Genomic DNA, 20026 nt, shown 5'->3' with positions numbered 1-20026 from the left:
AACTGTGACATATGACTCAGTCCCAAACAGGATTTTAACCAAATTGAACAATTTATTAAACAAACAAATTTTTGACTCAGGGCTATCAATTACAGTTTTCTGTCCTTTATTCTGTGTTGAGTCTGTTCTGCCCGTGACGCTGATTGCAGAATGATCTCTCCCTGCCCTTATCTCCACTCCTCAGCTTCTCAGTATCTATTTTCTCCCCTGTGCAGCTGAAAAGGGCAGTGACAGAGTGGCTTTGGTGGGCATCTGGCCTCCAACCATGGCCAAACTGCCAGAGCAGTCCCACTGGAGTCCCTGTCATGAAGGGGTGGAAGGGGCAGCAGGAGCCTGAGGACCAGGGCAACCCCAGGGACTTCTTATGAGGCTGCGGGACTGGGGCTGTCAGGACCTGGTCTTTGGTTGCCCCTGGCATGGTTGCCCTTGTCCTGGGGGAGGGGGCTGGTTCCCTGCAGATGGGGCCTGGGCATGGGGCCTGTTTCCTTGGGCCTGAGGGCCTGGGATGGGCCTGAGAGCCTGGGGGTGATCCAGGTCCTGGGGGTCTGGTTCCCTGTGAATGAAACCTGGTTCCCAGCATCTGGTCCTTGGTGGCTGAGGATGGGGCCTGAGGGCATGAGCCTTGGGATGGGGCCTGAAGGCTTGGGTCTTGGTTTCCAGGGCGTGGGGGTGGGGCCTGGCAACCTGGGCCTGGGGATGGGCTTGGGGAATGGGCCTGGCTCCCTGGGGAGGTGTCTAGGGATGGGGCCTGGTTCCCTGGGGCCTGGGCCTGGTTCCCTGAGGACGGGGCCTTGTTCCTGGGGCCTGGGTATGAGCAAGACGGATGGGCCTGAGGACCTGGGGATGAGGCCTGGTTCCCTGGGGGTGGGGCCTGAGGGCCTGGTCAGCTGGGGATGGGGTCTAGGGATGGGCCTGGGGATGGGGATGGACCAGGTTGTCCTGGGGGTCTGAGGATGGGTGGGGGCCTGGGAGTGTTGAGTCTGTTCTGCCCATGACGTGACGCTGATTGCAGAATGATCTCTCCCTTTCCTTATCTCTACTCCTCAGCCTCTCAATATCTATTTTCTCCCCTGTCTAACTTGGGTGAGCATCTGACCTTCAGCCAGTCCTGAACCACCAAACACATTCATGCAATTTGTAGGCAACATGGAAAGAGGGCTAGGGCCTGGCACAGATGGCTCAGGATGGGACCCTGTGCCAGGCCGGATCTCATAGAGCCTCCCTTGCTGCTGCTGCTCCGTTCTGTGGAAAGCAAATAATAAAGTGATTAGAGGGGAGAGCTTTTCACCTCCTGAGCATTCATGAAGGAGAGACTGGAGCAGAAGCAGACCTCAAACTCTCTCTTGAAAAGGTGGGGTATAAGCCCAGGTGTTGAGTCTGTGCTGCTGGAAAGACAAAAAGCAAGGGTGAGAGAGCTCTTCATCCCAAAGCTGCTCACCGAGGAGCAGGAAGAGGTCGTGCAGAGAACAAATTCATTCTTTCTGAGCAGCAGAAAATCCCTTCAAAACCCAGGAATGATGCCCTCCAGCTGGGTTCCATCCTGTGACTATTGCAGAGCTTCACAGGACAGGGGAGAGATCAAGGCGACTCACCCCGTGCTGCATTGAGTGCCGCTGGAAACGAAAAAAGGAAAGCAGTATTATACAGGAGGGGAGAGGTTTTCATGCAGTAACTGCTCATAATGAAGCAAAGAGAGCAAGAACATACCTGGGCCTCCTTACTCGGGAACTGCAAAAAGCCCCAGAGCCCAGAAATTGTTCCTTGCCAGCCTGGTCACATCCCACAGCCAATCCCCAGCAGCTCTGGGCAGGGCAGAGGATCTATCCCCGTGCTAGTCTCCCTGAGCTTCCCACCCTACAGGTACATCGCCTTGGGCTTTCCCAGACCCAGGGGTGCTGCAATGCAGACGACAAGCCAGGAGGGAAGGTGCTGAGCAAAGAGCACCCGAGAAAGGGATCACACCATGAAGGAGGTCATAGAGGGACTCACCCCGTGCTAAATCTCGCTCCTCTGGAAAGAAAAAAATGTTTGATCAGAGGGGACATCTTGTCATCCCGTCACTGCTCATAACAGAGAAGGAAGAGCTCTTACAGACACAAAACTACTTCTCCCAGAAGTGGAACAGCCCCAAGTCCCAGGAACAGATCTCTGCTGCCTGGTCATATCCCATGGACAATGCCCAAGAGACCATGGTCAGGGATAGGACCAGGCAGCACTGGGCCGGTCTCCCTCAGCTTCCCACCCTCCAGGCACTTTGCCTTGTGCTTTCCCAGACCCAGGGGTGCTGCAATGGAGACAACAGGCAACAAGGGAAAGTGCTGAGCAAAGAGCACCCAAGAAAGGGCTCACGCCGTGAAGGAGGTGATAGAGGGACTCACTCAGTACTGCATCTCGCTCCACTGGAAAGAAAAAAAAGTTTAATCAGAGGGGACATCTTGTCATCCCATCACTGCTCATGACAGAGAAGGAAGAGCAATTACAGAGCCAAAACTACTTCTCCCAGAAGTGCAAACAGCCCCAAGCCCCAGGAACGGATCTGTGCTGCCTGGTCATATCCCATGGCTTATGCCGAAGGGCCCATGGTCAGGGAAAAGGGTGCAGCACTGGGCCGGTCTCCCTGAGCTTCCCACCCTCCAGGCACTTCGCCTTGGGCTTTCCCAGACCCAGGGGTGCTGCAATGGAGAGGACGGGCAAGGAAGGAAAGAGCTGAGCAAAGAGCACCCAGGACAGAACTGCACACCATGAAGGAGGTCATAAAGGGACTCACCCCGTGCTGCATCTCGCTCCACTGGAAAGAAAAAAAAAAAACAATACAATATATTATGAGAGGGGATGTCTTTTCATGCAATAACTGGTCATGAAGAATTAAACAGAGGTTGGACAGAACCCAGACTGCTTTCTTGGGAAGTGCAAAACCCCCAAACCCTCGGAACCAGCCAGCCTGGTCACATCCCATGGCTGGTGCCCGGGACGAGCAGACGAGAGAGGAGACAACTCTGGTCTGGGGTCCTCAAGGCTGAGGAGCTGCCTGAATTGAGAGGACGGGCAAGGAGGGGAAGGGCCAAGCACAGAGCGCTCAGCACAGGACCCCACGCCATGCCAGAGCTCATGGAGACTCACCTGTGAGCTCACGGACTTTCTCTGTAAAGCAAAACCAATATTTGATAAGAGGACAGAGCTTCTCATCCCTAACCCTGCCCCTAACCTGAACACTAACCCTAACCCTAGGAGCTCCGGAGTGAGCAGGCAGAGCTGGGAATTGCATTAACCTGGTGATATGGGAAGTGCAGAAAGACCCCAAACACACAAAACTACTCCCTGCCTGGCCATGTCCCATGGCTGGTGCTCTAGAGAGGGAAGAAGGGCAGAACTTGGGCAGGACTTAAATTTCTTCCCTTCGGGTATTGGTAAAAGCCCCGTGACGTTACAGCCATGGCTCCCTTCCAGCACGGGCACATCCGATACCAGGTGCCTGGTGCTCTTAGCAATTGAGAGGGTCCAGAGCAGCGCTAGTCTCTTCAGTCCACCCACCCTCCCAGGCAAAGCATTGGGCTTTCCCAGACCCAAGGCGGTGGGATAGGGAAGACAGACAAGGAGGGAAAGGGCTGAGCAAAGAGCACCCAGGACAGGACCGCACACCATGAAGGAGGTGATAGAGGGACTCACCCAGTGCAGCATCTCGCTCCTCTGGAAAGAAAACAATGTTTGATCAGAGGGGACGTCTTGTCATCCCGTCACTGCTCATAACAGAGAAGGAAGAGCTCTTACAGACACAAAACTACTTCTCCCAGAAGTGGAACAGCCCCCAGCCCCAGGAACAGATCTCTGCTGCCTGGTCATATCCCATGGACAATGCCCAAGAGACCATGGTCAGGGAAAAGGGTGCAGCATTTGGCTGGACTCCCTGAGCTGCCCACACTCCCAGGTACATCGCCTTGGGCTTTCCCAGACCCAGGGGTGCTGCAATGGAGACAACAGGCAACAAGGGAAAGTGCTGAGCAAAGAGCGCCCAAGAAAGGGCTCACGCCGTGAAGGAGGTGATAGAGGGACTCACTCAGTCCTGCATCTCGCTCCACTGGAAAGAAAAAAAAGTTTGATCAGAGGGGACATCTTGTCATCCCATCACTGCTAATGACAGAGAAGGAAGAGCTCTTACAGACACAAAACTACTTCTCCCAGAAGTGCAAACAGCCCCAAGCCCCAGGAACGGATCTGTGCTGCCTGGTCATATCCCATGGCTGATGCTGAAGGGCCCATGGTCAGGGAAAAGGGTGCAGCACTGGGCCGGTCTCCCTGAGCTGCCCACCCTCCAGGCACTTCGCCTTGGGCTTTCCCAGACCCAGGGGTGCTGCAATGGAGAGGACAGGCAAGGAAGGAAAGTGCTGAGCAAAGCGCACCCAGGACAGGACTGCACACCATGAAGGAGGTCATAAAGGGACTCACCCCGTGCTGCATCTCGCTCCACTGGAAAGAAAAAAAAAACCCAATACAATATATTATGAGAGGGGATGTCTTTTCATGCAATAACTGGTCATGAAGAATTAAACAGAGGTTGGACAGAACCCAGACTGCTTTCTTGGGAAGTGCAAAACCCCCAAACCCTCGGAACCAGCCAGCCTGGTCACATCCCATGGCTGGTGCCTGGGACGAGCAGACGAGAGAGGAGACAACTCTGGTCTGGGGTCCTCAAGGCTGAGGAGCTGCCTGAATTGAGAGGACGGGCAAGGAGGGGAAGGGCCAAGCACAGAGCGCTCAGGACAGGACACCACGCCATGCCAGAGCTCATGGAGACTCACCTGTGAGCTCACAGACTTTTGTAAAGCAAAACCAATATTTGATAAGAGGACAGAACTTCTCATCCCTAACCCTGCCCCTAACCTGAACACTAACCCTAACCCTAGGAGCTCCGGAGTGAGCAGGCAGAGCTGGGAATTGCATCAACCTGGTGATATGGGAAGTGCGGAAAGACCCCAAACACACAAAAGTACTCCCTGCCTGGCCATGTCCCATGGCTGGTGCTCTAGAGAGGGAAGAAGGGCAGAGCTTGGGCAGGACTTAAATTTCTTCCCTTCGGGTATTGGTAAAAGCCCCGTGAAGTTACAGCCATGGCTCCCTTCCAGCACGGGCACATGCAATGCCTGATGCCTGGTGCTCTTAGCAATTGAGAGGGTCCAGAGCAGCGCTAGTCTCTTCAGTCCACCCACCCTCCCAGGCAAAGCATTGGGCTTTCCCAGACCCCACGTGGTGGGATGGGGAAGACAGACAAGGAGGGAAAGGGCTGAGCACAGAGCACCCAGGACAGGATCGCAGACCATGAAGGAGGTGATAGAGGGACTCACCCAGTGCAGCATCTCGCTCCACTGGAAAGAAAAAAAAGTTTGATCAGAGGGGACATCTTGTCATCCGTCACTGCTCATGACAGAGAAGGAAGAGCAATTACAGAGCCAAAACTACTTCTCCCAGAAGTGCAAACAGCCCCAAGCCCCAGGAACGGATCTGTGCTGCCTGGTCATATCCCATGGCTTATGCCGAAGGGCCCATGGTCAGGGAAAAGGGTGCAGCACTGGGCCGGTCTCCCTGAGCTGCCCACCCTCCAGGCACTTCGCCTTGGGCTTTCCCAGACCCAGGGGTGCTGCAATGGAGAGGACGGGCAAGGAAGGAAAGAGCTGAGCAAAGAGCACCCAGGACAGAACTGCACACCATGAAGGAGGTCATAAAGGGACTCACCCCGTGCTGCATCTCGCTCCACTGGAAAGAAAAAAAAAAAACAATACAATATATTATGAGAGGGGATGTCTTTTCATGCAATAACTGGTCATGAAGAATTAAACAGAGGTTGGACAGAACCCAGACTGCTTTCTTGGGAAGTGCAAAACCCCCAAACCCTCGGAACCAGCCAGCCTGGTCACATCCCATGGCTGGTGCCCGGGACGAGCAGACGAGAGAGGAGACAACTCTGGTCTGGGGTCCTCAAGGCTGAGGAGCTGCCTGAATTGAGAGGACGGGCAAGGAGGGGAAGGGCCAAGCACAGAGCGCTCAGCACAGGACCCCACGCCATGCCAGAGCTCATGGAGACTCACCTGTGAGCTCACGGACTTTCTCTGTAAAGCAAAACCAATATTTGATAAGAGGACAGAGCTTCTCATCCCTAACCCTGCCCCTAACCTGAACACTAACCCTAACCCTAGGAGCTCCGGAGTGAGCAGGCAGAGCTGGGAATTGCATTAACCTGGTGATATGGGAAGTGCAGAAAGACCCCAAACACACAAAACTACTCCCTGCCTGGCCATGTCCCATGGCTGGTGCTCTAGAGAGGGAAGAAGGGCAGAACTTGGGCAGGACTTAAATTTCTTCCCTTCGGGTATTGGTAAAAGCCCCGTGACGTTACAGCCATGGCTCCCTTCCAGCACGGGCACATCCGATACCAGGTGCCTGGTGCTCTTAGCAATTGAGAGGGTCCAGAGCAGCGCTAGTCTCTTCAGTCCACCCACCCTCCCAGGCAAAGCATTGGGCTTTCCCAGACCCAAGGCGGTGGGATAGGGAAGACAGACAAGGAGGGAAAGGGCTGAGCAAAGAGCACCCAGGACAGGACCGCACACCATGAAGGAGGTGATAGAGGGACTCACCCCGCGCTGCATCTCGCTCCTCTGGAAAGAAAACAATGTTTGATCAGAGGGGACGTCTTGTCATCCCGTCACTGCTCATAACAGAGAAGGAAGAGCTCTTACAGACACAAAACTACTTCTCCCAGAAGTGGAACAGCCCCCAGCCCCAGGAACAGATCTCTGCTGCCTGGTCATATCCCATGGACAATGCCCAAGAGACCATGGTCAGGGAAAAGGGTGCAGCATTTGGCTGGACTCCCTGAGCTGCCCACACTCCCAGGTACATCGCCTTGGGCTTTCCCAGACCCAGGGGTGCTGCAATGGAGACAACAGGCAACAAGGGAAAGTGCTGAGCAAAGAGCGCCCAAGAAAGGGCTCACGCCGTGAAGGAGGTGATAGAGGGACTCACTCAGTCCTGCATCACGCTCCATAGGAAAGAAAAAAAAGTTTGATCAGAGGGGACATCTTGTCATCCCATCACTGCTAATGACAGAGAAGGAAGAGCAATTACAGACACAAAACTACTTCTCCCAGAAGTGCAAACAGCCCCAAGCCCCAGGAACGGATCTGTGCTGCCTGGTCATATCCCATGGCTGATGCTGAAGGGCCCATGGTCAGGGAAAAGGGTGCAGCACTGGGCCGGTCTCCCTGAGCTGCCCACCCTCCAGGCACTTCGCCTTGGGCTTTCCCAGACCCAGGGGTGCTGCAATGGAGAGGACGGGCAAGGAAGGAAAGTGCTGAGCAAAGCGCACCCAGGACAGGACTGCACACCATGAAGGAGGTCATAAAGGGACTCACCCCGTGCTGCATCTCGCTCCACTGGAAAGAAAAAAAAAACCCAATACAATATATTATGAGAGGGGATGTCTTTTCATGCAATAACTGGTCATGAAGAATTAAACAGAGGTTGGACAGAACCCAGACTGCTTTCCTGGGAAGTGCAAAACCCCCAAACCCTCGGAACCAGCCAGCCTGGTCACATCCCATGGCTGGTGCCCGGGACGAGCAGACGAGAGAGGAGACAACTCTGGTCTGGGGTCCTCAAGGCTGAGGAGCTGCCTGAATTGAGAGGACGGGCAAGGAGGGGAAGGGCCAAGCACAGAGCGCTCAGGACAGGACCCCACGCCATGCCAGAGCTCATGGAGACTCACCTGTGAGCTCACGGACTTTTGTAAAGCAAAACCAATATTTGATAAGAGGACAGAGCTTCTCATCCCTAACCCTGCCCCTAACCTGAACACTAACCCTAACCCTAGGAGCTCCGGAGTGAGCAGGCAGAGCTGGGAATTGCATCAACCTGGTGATATGGGAAGTGCGGAAAGACCCCAAACACACAAAAGTACTCCCTGCCTGGCCATGTCCCATGGCTGGTGCTCTAGAGAGGGAAGAAGGGCAGAGCTTGGGCAGGACTTAAATTTCTTCCCTTCGGGTATTGGTAAAAGCCCTGTGAAGTTACAGCCATGGCTCCCTTCCAGCACGGGCACATCCGATACCAGGTGCCTGGTGCTCTTAGCAATTGAGAGGGTCCAGAGCAGCGCTAGTCTCTTCAGTCCACCCACCCTCCCAGGCAAAGCATTGGGCTTTCCCAGACCCCAGGCGGTGGGATAGGGAAGACAGGCAAGGAGGGAAAGGGCTGAGCACAGAGCACCCAGGACAGGATCGCAGACCATGAAGGAGGTGATAGAGGGACTCACCCAGTGCAGCATCTCGCTCCACTGGAAAGAAAAAAAAGTTTGATCAGAGGGGACGTCTTGTCATCTCGTCACTGCTCATGACAGAGAAGGAAGAGCTCTTACAGACACAAAGCTACTTCTCCCAGAAGTGTAACAGCCCCAAGCCCCAGGAACAGATCTCTGCTGCCTGGTCATATCCCATGGCTGATGCCGAAGGGCTCATGGTTAGGGAAAAGGGTGCAGCACTGGGCTGGTCTCCCTGAGCTGCCCACACTCCCAGGTACATCGCCTTGGGCTTTCCCAGACCCAGGGGTGCTGCAATGGAGACAACAGGCAACAAGGGAAAGTGCTGAGCAAAGAACGCCCAAGAAAGGGCTCACGCAATGAAGGAGGTGATAGAGGGACTCACTCAGTCCTGCATCTCGCTCCACTGGAAAGAAAACAATGTTTGATCAGAGGGGACATCTTGCCATCCCGTCACTGCTCATGACAGAAGGAAGAGCTCTTACAGACACAAAACTACTTCTCCCAGAAGTTCAAACAGCCCCAAGCCCCAGGAACGGATCTGTGCTGCCTGGTCATATCCCATGGCTGATGCTGAAGGGCCCATGGTCAGGGAAAAGGGTGCAGCACTGGGCCGGTCTCCCTGAGCTGCCCACCCTCCAGGCACTTTGCCTTGTGCTTTCCCAGACCCAGGGGTGCTGCAATGGAGAGGACGGGCAAGGAAGGAAAGAGCTGAGCAAAGAGCACCCAGGACAGGACTGCACACCATGAAGGAGGTCATAAAGGGACTCACCCCGTGCTGCATCTCGCTCCTCTGGAAAGAAAAAAAAAAAACAAGCAATATATTATGAAAGGGGATGTCTTTTCATGCAATAACTGGTCATGAAGAATTAAACAGAGGTTGGACAGAACCCAGACTGCTTTCCTGGGAAGTGCAAAACCCCCAAACCCTCGGAACCAGCCAGCCTGGTCATATCCCATGGCTGGTGCCTGGGACGAGCAGACGAGAGAGGAGACAACTCTGGTCTGGGGTCCTCAAGGCTGAGTAGCTGCCTGAATTGAGAGGACGGGCAAGGAGGGGAAGGGCCAAGCACAGAGCGCTCAGCACAGGACCCCACGCCATGCCAGAGCTCATGGAGACTCACCTGTGAGCTCACGGACTTTCTCTGTAAAGCAAAACCAATATTTGATAAGAGGACAGAGCTTCTCATCCCTAACCCTGCCCCTAACCTGAACACTAACCCTAACCCTAGGAGCTCCGGAGTGAGCAGGCAGAGCTGGGAATTGCATTAACCTGGTGATATGGGAAGTGCAGAAAGACCCCAAACACACAAAACTACTCCCTGCCATGCCATGTCCCATGGCTGGTGCTCTAGAGAGGGAAGAAGGGCAGAGCTTGGGCAGGACTTAAATTTCTTCCCTTCGGGTATTGGTAAAAGCCCCGTGAAGTTACAGCCATGGCTCCCTTCCAGCACATGCACATGCGATGCCAGGTGCCTGGTGCTCTTAGCAATTGAGAGGGTCCAGAGCAGCGCTAGTCTCTTCAGTCCACCCACCCTCCCTGGCAATGCATTGGGCTTTCCCAGAACCCAGGCGGTGGGATAGGGAAGACAGGCAAGGAGGGAAAGGGCTGAGCACAGAGCACCCAGGACAGGACCGCACACCATGAAGGAGGTGATAGAGGGACTCACCCCGCGCTGCATCTCGCTCCACTGGAAAGAAAACAATGTTTGATCAGAGGGGACATCTTGTCATCCCGTCACTGCTCATGACAGAGAAGGAAGAGCTCTTACAGACACAAAGCTACTTCTCCCAGAAGTGCAAACAGCCCCAAGCCCCAGGAACAGATCTCTGCTGCCTGGTCATATCCCATGGCTGATGCCCCAAGGGCCCATGGTCAGGGAAAAGGGTGCAGCACTGGGTCATCTCCCTGAGCTTCCCACCCTCCAGGCACTTCGCCTTGGGCCTTCCCAGACTTAGGGATGCTAGGATGGAGACGATGGGCAAGGAGTGAAAGTGCTGAGCAAAGAGCACCCGGGTAAGTGTTCATGCCATGGAGGAGGTCATAAAGGGTCTCACCCCGTTTTGCATGTCGTTCCTCTGGAATAAAAAAAAAAAAAAAAAAAAAGCAATATTTTATGAGAGGGGACAGCTTTTCATGGTAACTGCTCATGAAGAAGTAAACAGAACTTGGACTGACCCCAGAACACTTTCTTGGGAAGTGCATAAAGCATCCAAAGCTCAGAAATTGCTCCCTCAAGCCTATTCACATCCCAGAACCTGTCCCCAGCAGCTTTGGGATCCATCCTTGGGCTGGTCTCCCCAAGCTGCCCACCCTCCCAGGCACATGGCCTTGGTCTTTCACAGACATAGCAACGCTGGGATGGAGAGGACGAGCAAAGAGGGAAAGTGTTGAGCAAAGACCACCCAGGAACGGGCTCAGGCCGCGAAAGAGATCGTAGAGGGAATCACCCTGTTTTACTTCTCGCTCCTCTGGAGTAAAAAAAAAAAACAAAGCAAGCAATATTTTATGAGAGGGGACAGTTTATCATGGTAACTGCTCATGAAGAAGTAAACAGAGCTTGGACAGATCCCAGAATACATTCATGGGAAGTACAAAAAGACCCCGAACCCCAGGAATGGATCTCTGCAGCCTGGTCACATTCCATGGCTGATGCCCAAGGGGACCTGGTCAGGGAAAAGTGTCTGGCCTCATGCTGGCCTCCCCAAGCTGCCCACCCTCCCAGGCACATGGCCTTGGGCTTTCCCAGACCTAGGGATGCCGGGATGGATAGGATGGGCAAGGAGGGAAAGTGATGAGCAAAGAGCACCCAGGAAAGTGCTCACGCTATGAAGGAGGTTGTAGATGGAATCACCGCATGCTGCATGTTCTTCCTCATGAATAATAATTTAAAAATTAATATTTTATGAGAGGCTATGGTTTTTCATGCAATAACTGCTCATGAAGAAGTAAACATAGCTTGGACAGACCCCATACTGCTTTCTTGGGAAGTGCAAAAAGACCCCAACCCCCAGGAATACATCTCTGCCAGCCTGGTCACATCCCAGAACTGGTCCCCAGCAGCTCTGGGGTCCATCCCCGTGCTGGTTTCCAAGAGCTGCCCACCCTCACAGGCACATGGCCTTGGTCTTTCCCACAACCAGGGATGCTGGTATAGAGAGAAAAGGACAGGAAAGGAGGGAAAGTGCTGCATCTCATTCCCTTGGAAAGAAAGGAAAAGCAAGCAATATTTGACGTGAATGGGTGGCTTTTCATGCAGTACTGGTCATGAATTGAGCAGTTGAGGTCTGGTGACCCCGTGTCAGACAAGATGCATGAATTGAGAGGATAGGGAGGGAGGGAAAGGGCCCAGCACAGAGCACTCGGGAAACGACCTCACGCTATGAATGAGGTTATGTAGGGACTCACCCCGCGCTGCATCTCGTTTCACTGGAAAGAAAAACAGTATTTGATCAGAGGGGACATCTTGACAACCCATCACTGCTCATGAAAGAGAAAGAAGAGCTCTTGCAGACCCAAAACTACTTCTCCCAAATGTACAAAGATCCCCCAAGCCCCAGGAATGGATCTCTACAGCCTGGTCACATCCCATGGCTGATGCCCAAGGATCCCTGGTCAGCGAAAAGGATCCATCCCCATGCCAGCCTCCCCCAGCTGCCCTCCCTCCCAGGCACATGGCCTTGGGCTTTCCCAGATATAGCAATGCCAGGATGGAGAGGACAGGGAAGGAACGTGCCGAGCAAAGAGCACCCAGGAAAGGGTTCACGCCATGAAGGAGGTCGAAGAGGGACTCACCCCGTTTTGCATGTCGTTCCTCTGGGATAAAAAAAACAAAACCAACAATATTTTATGAGAGGGGACAGCTTTTCATGGTACCTGCTCATGAAGAAGTAAACAGAGCTTGGACAGACCTGAGAACACTTTCTTGGGAAGTGCAAAAAGACCCAAACCCCAGGAATGGATCTCTGCAGCCTGGTCACATCCCATCGCTGATGCCCAAGGATCCCTGGTCAGCGAAAAGGGTCCATCCCCATGCTAGCCTCCCCCAGCTGCCCACCCTCCCAGGCACATGGCCTTGGGCTTTCCAGATTTAGAAATGCTGGGATGGAGAGAACAAGCAAGGAGGGAAAGTGGTGAGCAAAGAGCACCCAGGAAAGTGCTCACGCTATGAAGGACGTCATAGAGGGTCTCACCCCGTTTTACTTCTCGCTCCTCTGGAATAAAAAAAAAAAGCAAAGCAAGCAATATTTTATGAGAGGGGACAGTTTTTCATGATGTAACTATTCATAAAGAAGTAAACAGAGCTTGGACAGGCCCTGGAATACATTCTTGGGAAGTGCAAAAAGACCCCAACCCCCAGGAATACATCTCTGCCAGCCTGGTCACATCCCAGAACTGGTCCCCAGCAGCTCTGGGGTCCATCCCCGTGCCGGTTTCCAAGAGCTGCCCACCCTCACAGGCACATGGCCTTGGTCTTTCCCACACCCAGAGATGCTGGGATGGAGAGAAAAAGGACAGGAAAGGAGGGAAAGTGCTGCAACTCATTCCCTTGGAAAGAAAAAAAGCAAGCAATATTTGACGTGAATGGGTGGCTTTTCATGCAGTACTGGTCATGAATTGAGCAGTTAAGGTCTGGTGTCCCCATGGCAGACAAGATGCATGGTTTGAGAGGCTAGGGAGGGAGGAAAAGGGCCCAGCACAGGAGCACCCGGGACAGGACCCCATGCCATGAATGAGGTTATGTAGGGACTCACCCCGCACTGCATCTCGTTTCCCTGGAAAGAAAAAAATATAATTGAACAGAGAGGACATCTTGACATCTCATCACTGCTCATGAAAGAGAAAGAAGAGCTCTTGCAGACCCAAAACTACTTCTCCCAAAAGTGCAAACAGCCCCCAAGCCCCAGGAATGGATCTCTGCAGCCTGGTCACATCCCATGGCTGGTGCCCAAGCATCCCTGGTCAGGGAAAAGGATCCATCCCCGTGCTGGCCTCCCCCAGCTGCCCACCCTCCCAGGCACATGGCCTTGGGCTTTCCCACACTTAGGGATGCCGGGATGGAGAGGATGGGCAAGGAGGTAAAGGGGTGAGCACAGAGTGCCCGGGACAAGACCCCATGCTGTGCCAGATCACGTGGACACTCACTCCGTGTGGCAGCTTGTTTCTCTGGAAAGCAAAAAGAAACAGTAATAAGCGATGAGATGGAAAAGATTCTCATGTCATAACTGATGATGACAAACAGATAGAATGTGGATAGACACCAAACTTATTATTTGAAAATGAAAATGAAACCCCAAAACCCCAGGCATGGCTTGTTCCAGCCTGGTTACATCCTGTGGCTGCTTCCCTGGGAGATGCACGGGCAGGGGAGGACAACCTCTTCTGTGGCAGACACAATACTCTTACCGTGGCAGAGGAGATCCATAAGTTTAGAGGAAAGGCAAGAAGCAAAAAGGGCTGAGCACAGAGCGTCCAGAACAGGACCCTTTTACCTGCCAGAGCTCACGAAGTCTCACCTTGTGCAGCTGCTCTGTGCAGGGCAGAAGGTCCATGCTCGTGCTGGCCTCCCCAAGCTCCCCACCCTCCCAGGCTCATGGCCTTGGGCTTTCCCAGACCCAGTGATGCTGGGATGGAGAGGACTGTAAGCTACTTCTTTAAGTTCAATATATCCCCCAAACACAGTAATGTCTCCTGCCAGCCTGATCATGTCCCATGGTTGGTGCCCAAGTTCCTGGGACAGGGGAGAAGGTCCATCCCTGTGCTGGTCTTCCCAAGCTGCCCATCCTCCCAGGAATGTTGCCTTTTGCTTTCCTAGACCCAGGGACGCCAGGATGGAGAGCACATGCAAGGAGAGAATGGGATGAGCAAAAAGTGAGCAAGATAGGACACCATGCTCTGCCACAGTTCATGAGGCTCACCGTGTGATGAAGATCCTATACCTGGAAAGCAAAGAAAGGGAAGTATCTGATCAGGTGGCAGGATTTTCAGGTCATAACTGCTCATAAAGCACAGGCAGAGATAAGGCAGACCCAGATTTTTTTTGGGGGAAACAGTAATCCTCTCCAAACCCCAGGAGAGCATGGGTAAGGAGGGAAAGAGCCAAGCATAGAGCACCCAGGACAGGGTCCAGCCCTGTGTCAGACATCAACAAGACTTACCCATTTCTTCAGTTTCTGCAACTGAAAAGCAAACCAGGAGATGTATTTGATAAGGTGCCACAGATTTACGTGCCAGCTGCTCATGAATATCATGGAAAGCTTGTGCAGACCTCAACTTGCTTATTTGGAAAATGGGAAAAGACACCAAAACCCCAGGAACAGGTCCCTTCCAGCATGTCATGTCCCTTGGCTTGTGCCAAGTGCCTTTGGTCAGGGGAGAGATTTCATCTCTGGCTGGTCTCTCTGAGCTACCCACCCGCCAAAGCACATGGTCTTGCACTTTCTCAGACCCGGGTATGGGGGATGGAGAGGACAGCAGGGAGGGAAAGGGCCGAGCAGAAAGAAAAGACCTCACGCTGTGCCAGCACTTGACACTCACACAGTGCTGCAGCTTGTTCCTGCCAGCCAATCCCTCCGTCAGCCCACCCAGGCACACTGGATTTAACCCCAAATGTCAGAAGCCACCCAAACCCAAAGTCCCATCCAGGGATGGTGGGGGTCCCCAGTGCAGCCCCTGCTCTGCCCCACTGCCCCTCACCAGGAGTTACTGCAAACCCATTACTTAGTCTAAATGACGGGGAATATTCTAAACCCTCTGTGGAAAAGAAAATCACTCACCAGATGGACACGTGCTGCTGGTGCTTCAGTCTGCTCGAAAACCCCAGAACTTCACTCAGCTTCACGACTAATGTCTGCTTGTGACTTCAGGCCCCACCCCCAAGTGAGGAGCTGAAGTTCTGCATCCTCCTACCAAAGCCCAGAGACAGAAAATAAAGCTCTAAGCAGCACCCAGTGACAAGAGAGCGAAGGAAACCAACCCCCCTCCCCGCCCCTGCCTGGGTGCAGGTGCTGGGGGTGGCTTTTTCCAGAGCTGCACCTCTCTCGGCAGCCTGTGCTGGGGAACAGCACCTGGTGAGGTTGGGCACCTCAGGCGGTGTTAGCGGCAGAGTGAAACATCTTGGGATGGTCAGGGATGCAAGAGATAATGGCCACCCATAGCAAGGCAGGGATCTTTACTGGCAGAAATGACCTTCTATGGTTTCTGGGAATTATTGGAGGTGGGATTGGAGTTGGGAATGTAGAGGAAAATAACAGACATGCTGCAAACCAAAATATTCCCCAAGGTCTTTGTTCATGTCCTTAGACATAACGCAGCTCCCAGCATCTGCAGATTCTGAGACGGACTGGGGCTATGCCTGCTGGGGATGTCCCCACCATTGATGATCCTGGTCCAGATGGCTCTAGAAGAGACTTTCCAAGATGTTTCTGAGGTAAGGAGAGCTAGTCCACCCTAAGGTGACTAGCAGGAGCCTGCCTGCACCAGGTACTCCTGCATCATGCTGCACCTCAGACTACAGTGAGGGTGGTGCCTGCATGAGGATTCCTGCAGCAAAACACAGGAAACGTGTGGTTTGCTCTGCTGCTGAAGCTCTCAAGTCGCACATAGGCTGTGGGTCACAGTGCTGTGCTTTGTTTCCTGTCTTTGGTTCCTTCATTCAAAACCCAGAGTCACTTGGAGGGGTTCAGACACAACCAACCAGCCAGACATCATGAAGAACACGATGAGAACCACCTAAAAGCTGCTCTTCCCAGGGACAAACTGGCCCGTTTAAATATGAGACCCACACAGGTTGTACAAAGCCCACTGCACTTCATGAGCCCAACTGCCCCCCACACAGCAATTAACAGCTTCTTTTCCTCCTTGACCGACCCTCTGATACATTTCATAGTCCTGCTGACATGCAGACCAGCTCATTTTTAATGGAGTTTTGCCCTCCCTGAATTATTTTCTGAGCTTCTACAGGTGCAAACACACTGACAAAGTGTTCTTCCAACCACGTGTGTGCCCTCAGATGTTCTATATATGTAGCTCCTGATCAAGGCACACTGAATGACCTTCCACACCTGCAGCACTGATTTCTCTCCTCTGTGAGTTTTCTGGTGCACTGAAGGGTGTGAGCTCTGCCCAAAGCTCTGCCCATGCTCACCACACATGCACAGCTTCTCCATGTGCATGCATACATGTTGAATCACCTTGGATCACATGCTGAAGCACTTCCCATGCTCTGAGCACTGGTAGGGCTTTACTCCCATAAGGTTCATTGGTGGATGATGAGATCCAAGCCCCGTATGAAGCTTTTCCCACAGTCAGGACCTGAATACAGTCTGTTTCTGATGTGTTGATGCTAGTTCAACATTTGCTGAAGGGCTTCCTGCACTTGTAGCACTGGTAGGTGGGTTCCCTGTGGGTTCTCCCATGTGGGTTCCCTGGTGCATCTGGGCTCAACATACATCTCTCTGTGAAGCTTTTCCCACACCTTGGGGTACCTGTACATCTCCTAGCTGGTGTGCACTATCTGGTGCATCACAAGGCTGGAGCTCCTGTTGAAGCATCTCCCGCACTCGGGTCACTGGTAGGGCTTTTCCCCTGTGTGTGTGTGTTCGCTGGTGGACAATGAAGTCAAAACTCTGCATGAGATTCTCATACACCCAAGGGACTTGAAAGCTTTTGCTCCTGCATCATGAGCACAAGCACCCCATCCTCACCTGTGGGCCTGCTGCTCAGGTTTATTTTTCTCTGTTCCTTGAGGATCAGAGCCCCAGTGCTCTCCTTGCTCCTGCATCTGGGTAATCAAGTTCAGCTTGGGTTGAGGAAAACATGTTTCAGAGGGTGAAACTGGGAGATAGCAGCTTGAGGAACTCGAGAATCTTGGAGAGTATTTTAAAAGTAAGAGAAATTCAAACTGCTTGAGGGACACAGGGTGGGAGGATGGTAGTTTGGTCATCCAGAACACCAGATTCATGGGTGAATGTGCACCAGATTCATGGGTGAATGGTGGCTCCACTGAGGAGTCCTCAGGGCAATCCACAGAATCATAGAATCACAGAAACACAAGGCTGGAAAAGACCTTTGAAGATCATCAAGTCCAACCATCCCCATCCTATGCTAAACCATATCCCTAAGTACCTCATCTGCCCTTTTTTTTGTACACATCCAGGGATGGTGACTCAACCACATCCCTGGGCAGCCTGTTCCAGCCCTGACAACTCTTTCTGTAATTTTTTTTTCTAATATCTAATCTAAACCTCCCCTGGCACAGCTTGAGGCCATTTCCCCTTGTCCCATCACCTGTCACCTGGCTGAAGAGACCATCGCCCACCTCTCTTCAACCTCCCTTCAGGTAGTTGTAAGTGGTGATAAGTTCTCCCCTCAGCCTCCAGGCTAAACAGCCCCAGCTCCCTCAACCCTTCCTCATAGGATTTGCCCTCCAGCCCCTTCACCAGCCTTATTACCTTTCTCTGGACTTGCTCCAGGACCATAATGTGATTCCTATGGTGAGGAGCCCAGAACTGGACACAGTACTCAAGGTGTGGCCTCACCAGTGCCCAGTCCAGGGGCACAATTACTTCCCTAGACCTACTGGCCACACTGTTTTTGATACAAGCCAGGATGCCATTGGCCTTTCTGGCTGCCTGGGCACACTGCTGGCTCTTATTCAGCCTGCAGTCAACCAACACCCCCAGGTCCTTCTCCTCCTGACAGCTCTCCAGCCAGTCTCCCCCAGGCCTGTGGCGCTGCATGGGGTTGTTATGTCCCATGGGCAGCACTCTACAGTTGGCCTTGTTAAACTTCATCCCATTGGTCTCAGCCCATCAGTCCAGTCTGTTCAGATCCCTCTGAAGAGCCTCCCTACCCTCAGGCAGATCAGCACTTCCTCCCAGCTTAGTGCCATCTGCAAACTGACTGAGGGAGCATTCAATCCCTTCATCCAGGTCATTGATAAAGATGTTGAACAGAACTGGACCCAGGACTGAGCCCTGGGGGACGCCACTCGTGACCGGTCTCCAGCTGGATTTGGTTCCATTCACCACCACCCTTTGGGCCTGGCCAGCCAGCCAGTTTTTAACCCAGCTGAGGATCCCCCCCTCTCCCACCCAGGCCAGTGGCAGCCAGTTTCTCAATCAGAATGCTGTGAGAAACCCTCAAAAAGGCTTTCCTGAAGTCCAGGTAGACACATCCACAGCCTTCCCCTTGTCCATTAAGCGGGTCACCTTGTCACAGAAGGTGATCAGGTTAGTTTGACAAGATCTACCTTTTGTAAACCCACGTTGACTGGGCCTGATCCCCTGGCCATCACGCATGTGCTGCATGATAGTGCCCAAGATTACCCTCTCCATGATCTTCCCTGGGACTGAGGTCAGGCTGATAGGCCTGGAGTTTTCCAGATCCTCCTTCTGACCCTTCTTATATATGGGGGTAACGTCTGCCAGCCTCCAGTTGAGTGGAACTTCCCCAGTCTGCCAGGATTTCTGGTAGATGATGGAAAGGGGTTTGGCTAGGACATCTGCCAGCTGTCTCAGCACCCTCGGGTGAATCCCATCAGGTCCCATTGACTTGTGGGTATCTAACTGGCCAAGTAGGTCACTAATCATTTCCTCCTTAACCATGGGAATTTTGCTATTCTTCACCTCTCTGTCAGCCAGTTCCTGAGGATGAGTACTCAGGGAATATCCATCTTTACTATTATAGATTGAGATAAAGGAGGAATTAAGGACCTCAGCCTTGTCCTCATCCCTTGTCACTAATGTTCCCTCTGCATCCAATCAGGGCTGGAGATTCTCCTTGACCCTCCTCTTACTGTTAATATACCTATAGAAGGACTTTTTATTATCTTTTACAGAACTGGCCAGTCTGAGTTCCAGTTCAGCTTTAGCCCTTCTGACTTTCTCCTTACATGATCTTACTTCATGGGACATGAGGTGGACCAGAACCTATGTGTCTGAAATGGTGCACCACTACCAAAATGGTGAGGACCTGTACAGGGAGCAGATGAGGAAATATGTTGGGAGGTCGGTACGTCTGCACTGTGACAGATGGTTCCTCTTATGGAGAAGCTACAGTGGACCTGGAGTTGTCAAGTTTGTGGCTGGTGCTGTGTTTCAGGGGTGGTCATGATGTCCCTGGGCTTGTATGTCCCTCCCAGACCTGCATCCCATTCCTTTTGTGTCACAGAAGACCTGGCATATTGTCTGGAAGCCTTGGGGCTTCTTGAATAAAGATGGGTCAGTGCAGACACTGCCTTGAGGCATTGAAGGTCAGCAGCTTGGCCTTGCTCTGCTGGGGTTTTTGGTGGGAGATCTAGGACCACTGGGGACCTTGAGGCTCGTGGGATAAGGGCTGGACAGTGTGGGGCAGGGGTTTCTTGGTCCTTCTCCCCAGAGACGCAAGTCTCTGTGTGTTTGTTTTGGATGTTTGTTTCTCAGCCTCCTTTTTCCACGGTGCTCGTCTCTGTTTGGCCAGTCTGGGCGTGCTCCTCGTGCTCTCTGTTGGGCTCCTTGGCCTCAGAGCTTCTCTCTGGAGAAGGAAAGGAGCATTTGCTTCAGAAGGACGTTTTGCCTTCATCGAAATGCCCCTTGGGCAAAGGATGGAAGGGGACAGTGACACGGTGTTCTGTGAGCGGGAGGACAGGGAGCACTGCCAGACCGTCTGTCTGGTGGGAAGAGTCCCTCTTGAGATGTTCCTGCTGAGGAAGCAAGCTGCTCTCCAGATGCCCTCTTCCTCTG

At 53.0% G+C, this 20026-nt stretch overlaps 2 protein-coding genes across 2 annotated transcripts in view; one reads left to right on the top strand and one right to left on the bottom strand.

The window, feature by feature from the left end:
- Positions 1-20026, top strand: part of LOC311202781 (class I histocompatibility antigen, F10 alpha chain-like) — a gene marked incomplete at its 5' end in the record, with an annotated part of 270685 nt that overhangs the window by 186246 nt on the left and 64413 nt on the right. The gene's annotated exons all lie outside the window — the stretch shown is intronic.
- LOC311202868 (uncharacterized protein) lies at positions 44-13855 on the bottom strand (the record flags this gene model as incomplete). Its single annotated transcript, XM_084277517.1, has 16 exons — positions 44-1242; positions 1331-1382; positions 1593-1613; positions 1990-2010; positions 2379-2399; positions 2768-2788; positions 3121-3141; positions 3667-3687; positions 4055-4075; positions 4444-4464; positions 5340-5360; positions 5728-5748; positions 9427-9447; positions 9939-9993; positions 13058-13078; positions 13796-13855. The coding sequence occupies 16 exons, from the start codon at positions 13853-13855 to the stop codon at positions 1059-1061; spliced, it is 603 nt and encodes a 200-aa protein (XP_084133643.1). The 3' UTR covers positions 44-1058.

This window comes from Gallinula chloropus (genome assembly GCF_964237585.1).
Source record: "Gallinula chloropus genome assembly, chromosome: 32".
Taxonomy (NCBI): Eukaryota; Metazoa; Chordata; class Aves; order Gruiformes; family Rallidae; genus Gallinula; species Gallinula chloropus.
This window is presented reverse-complemented; position numbering and strand designations above follow the sequence as displayed.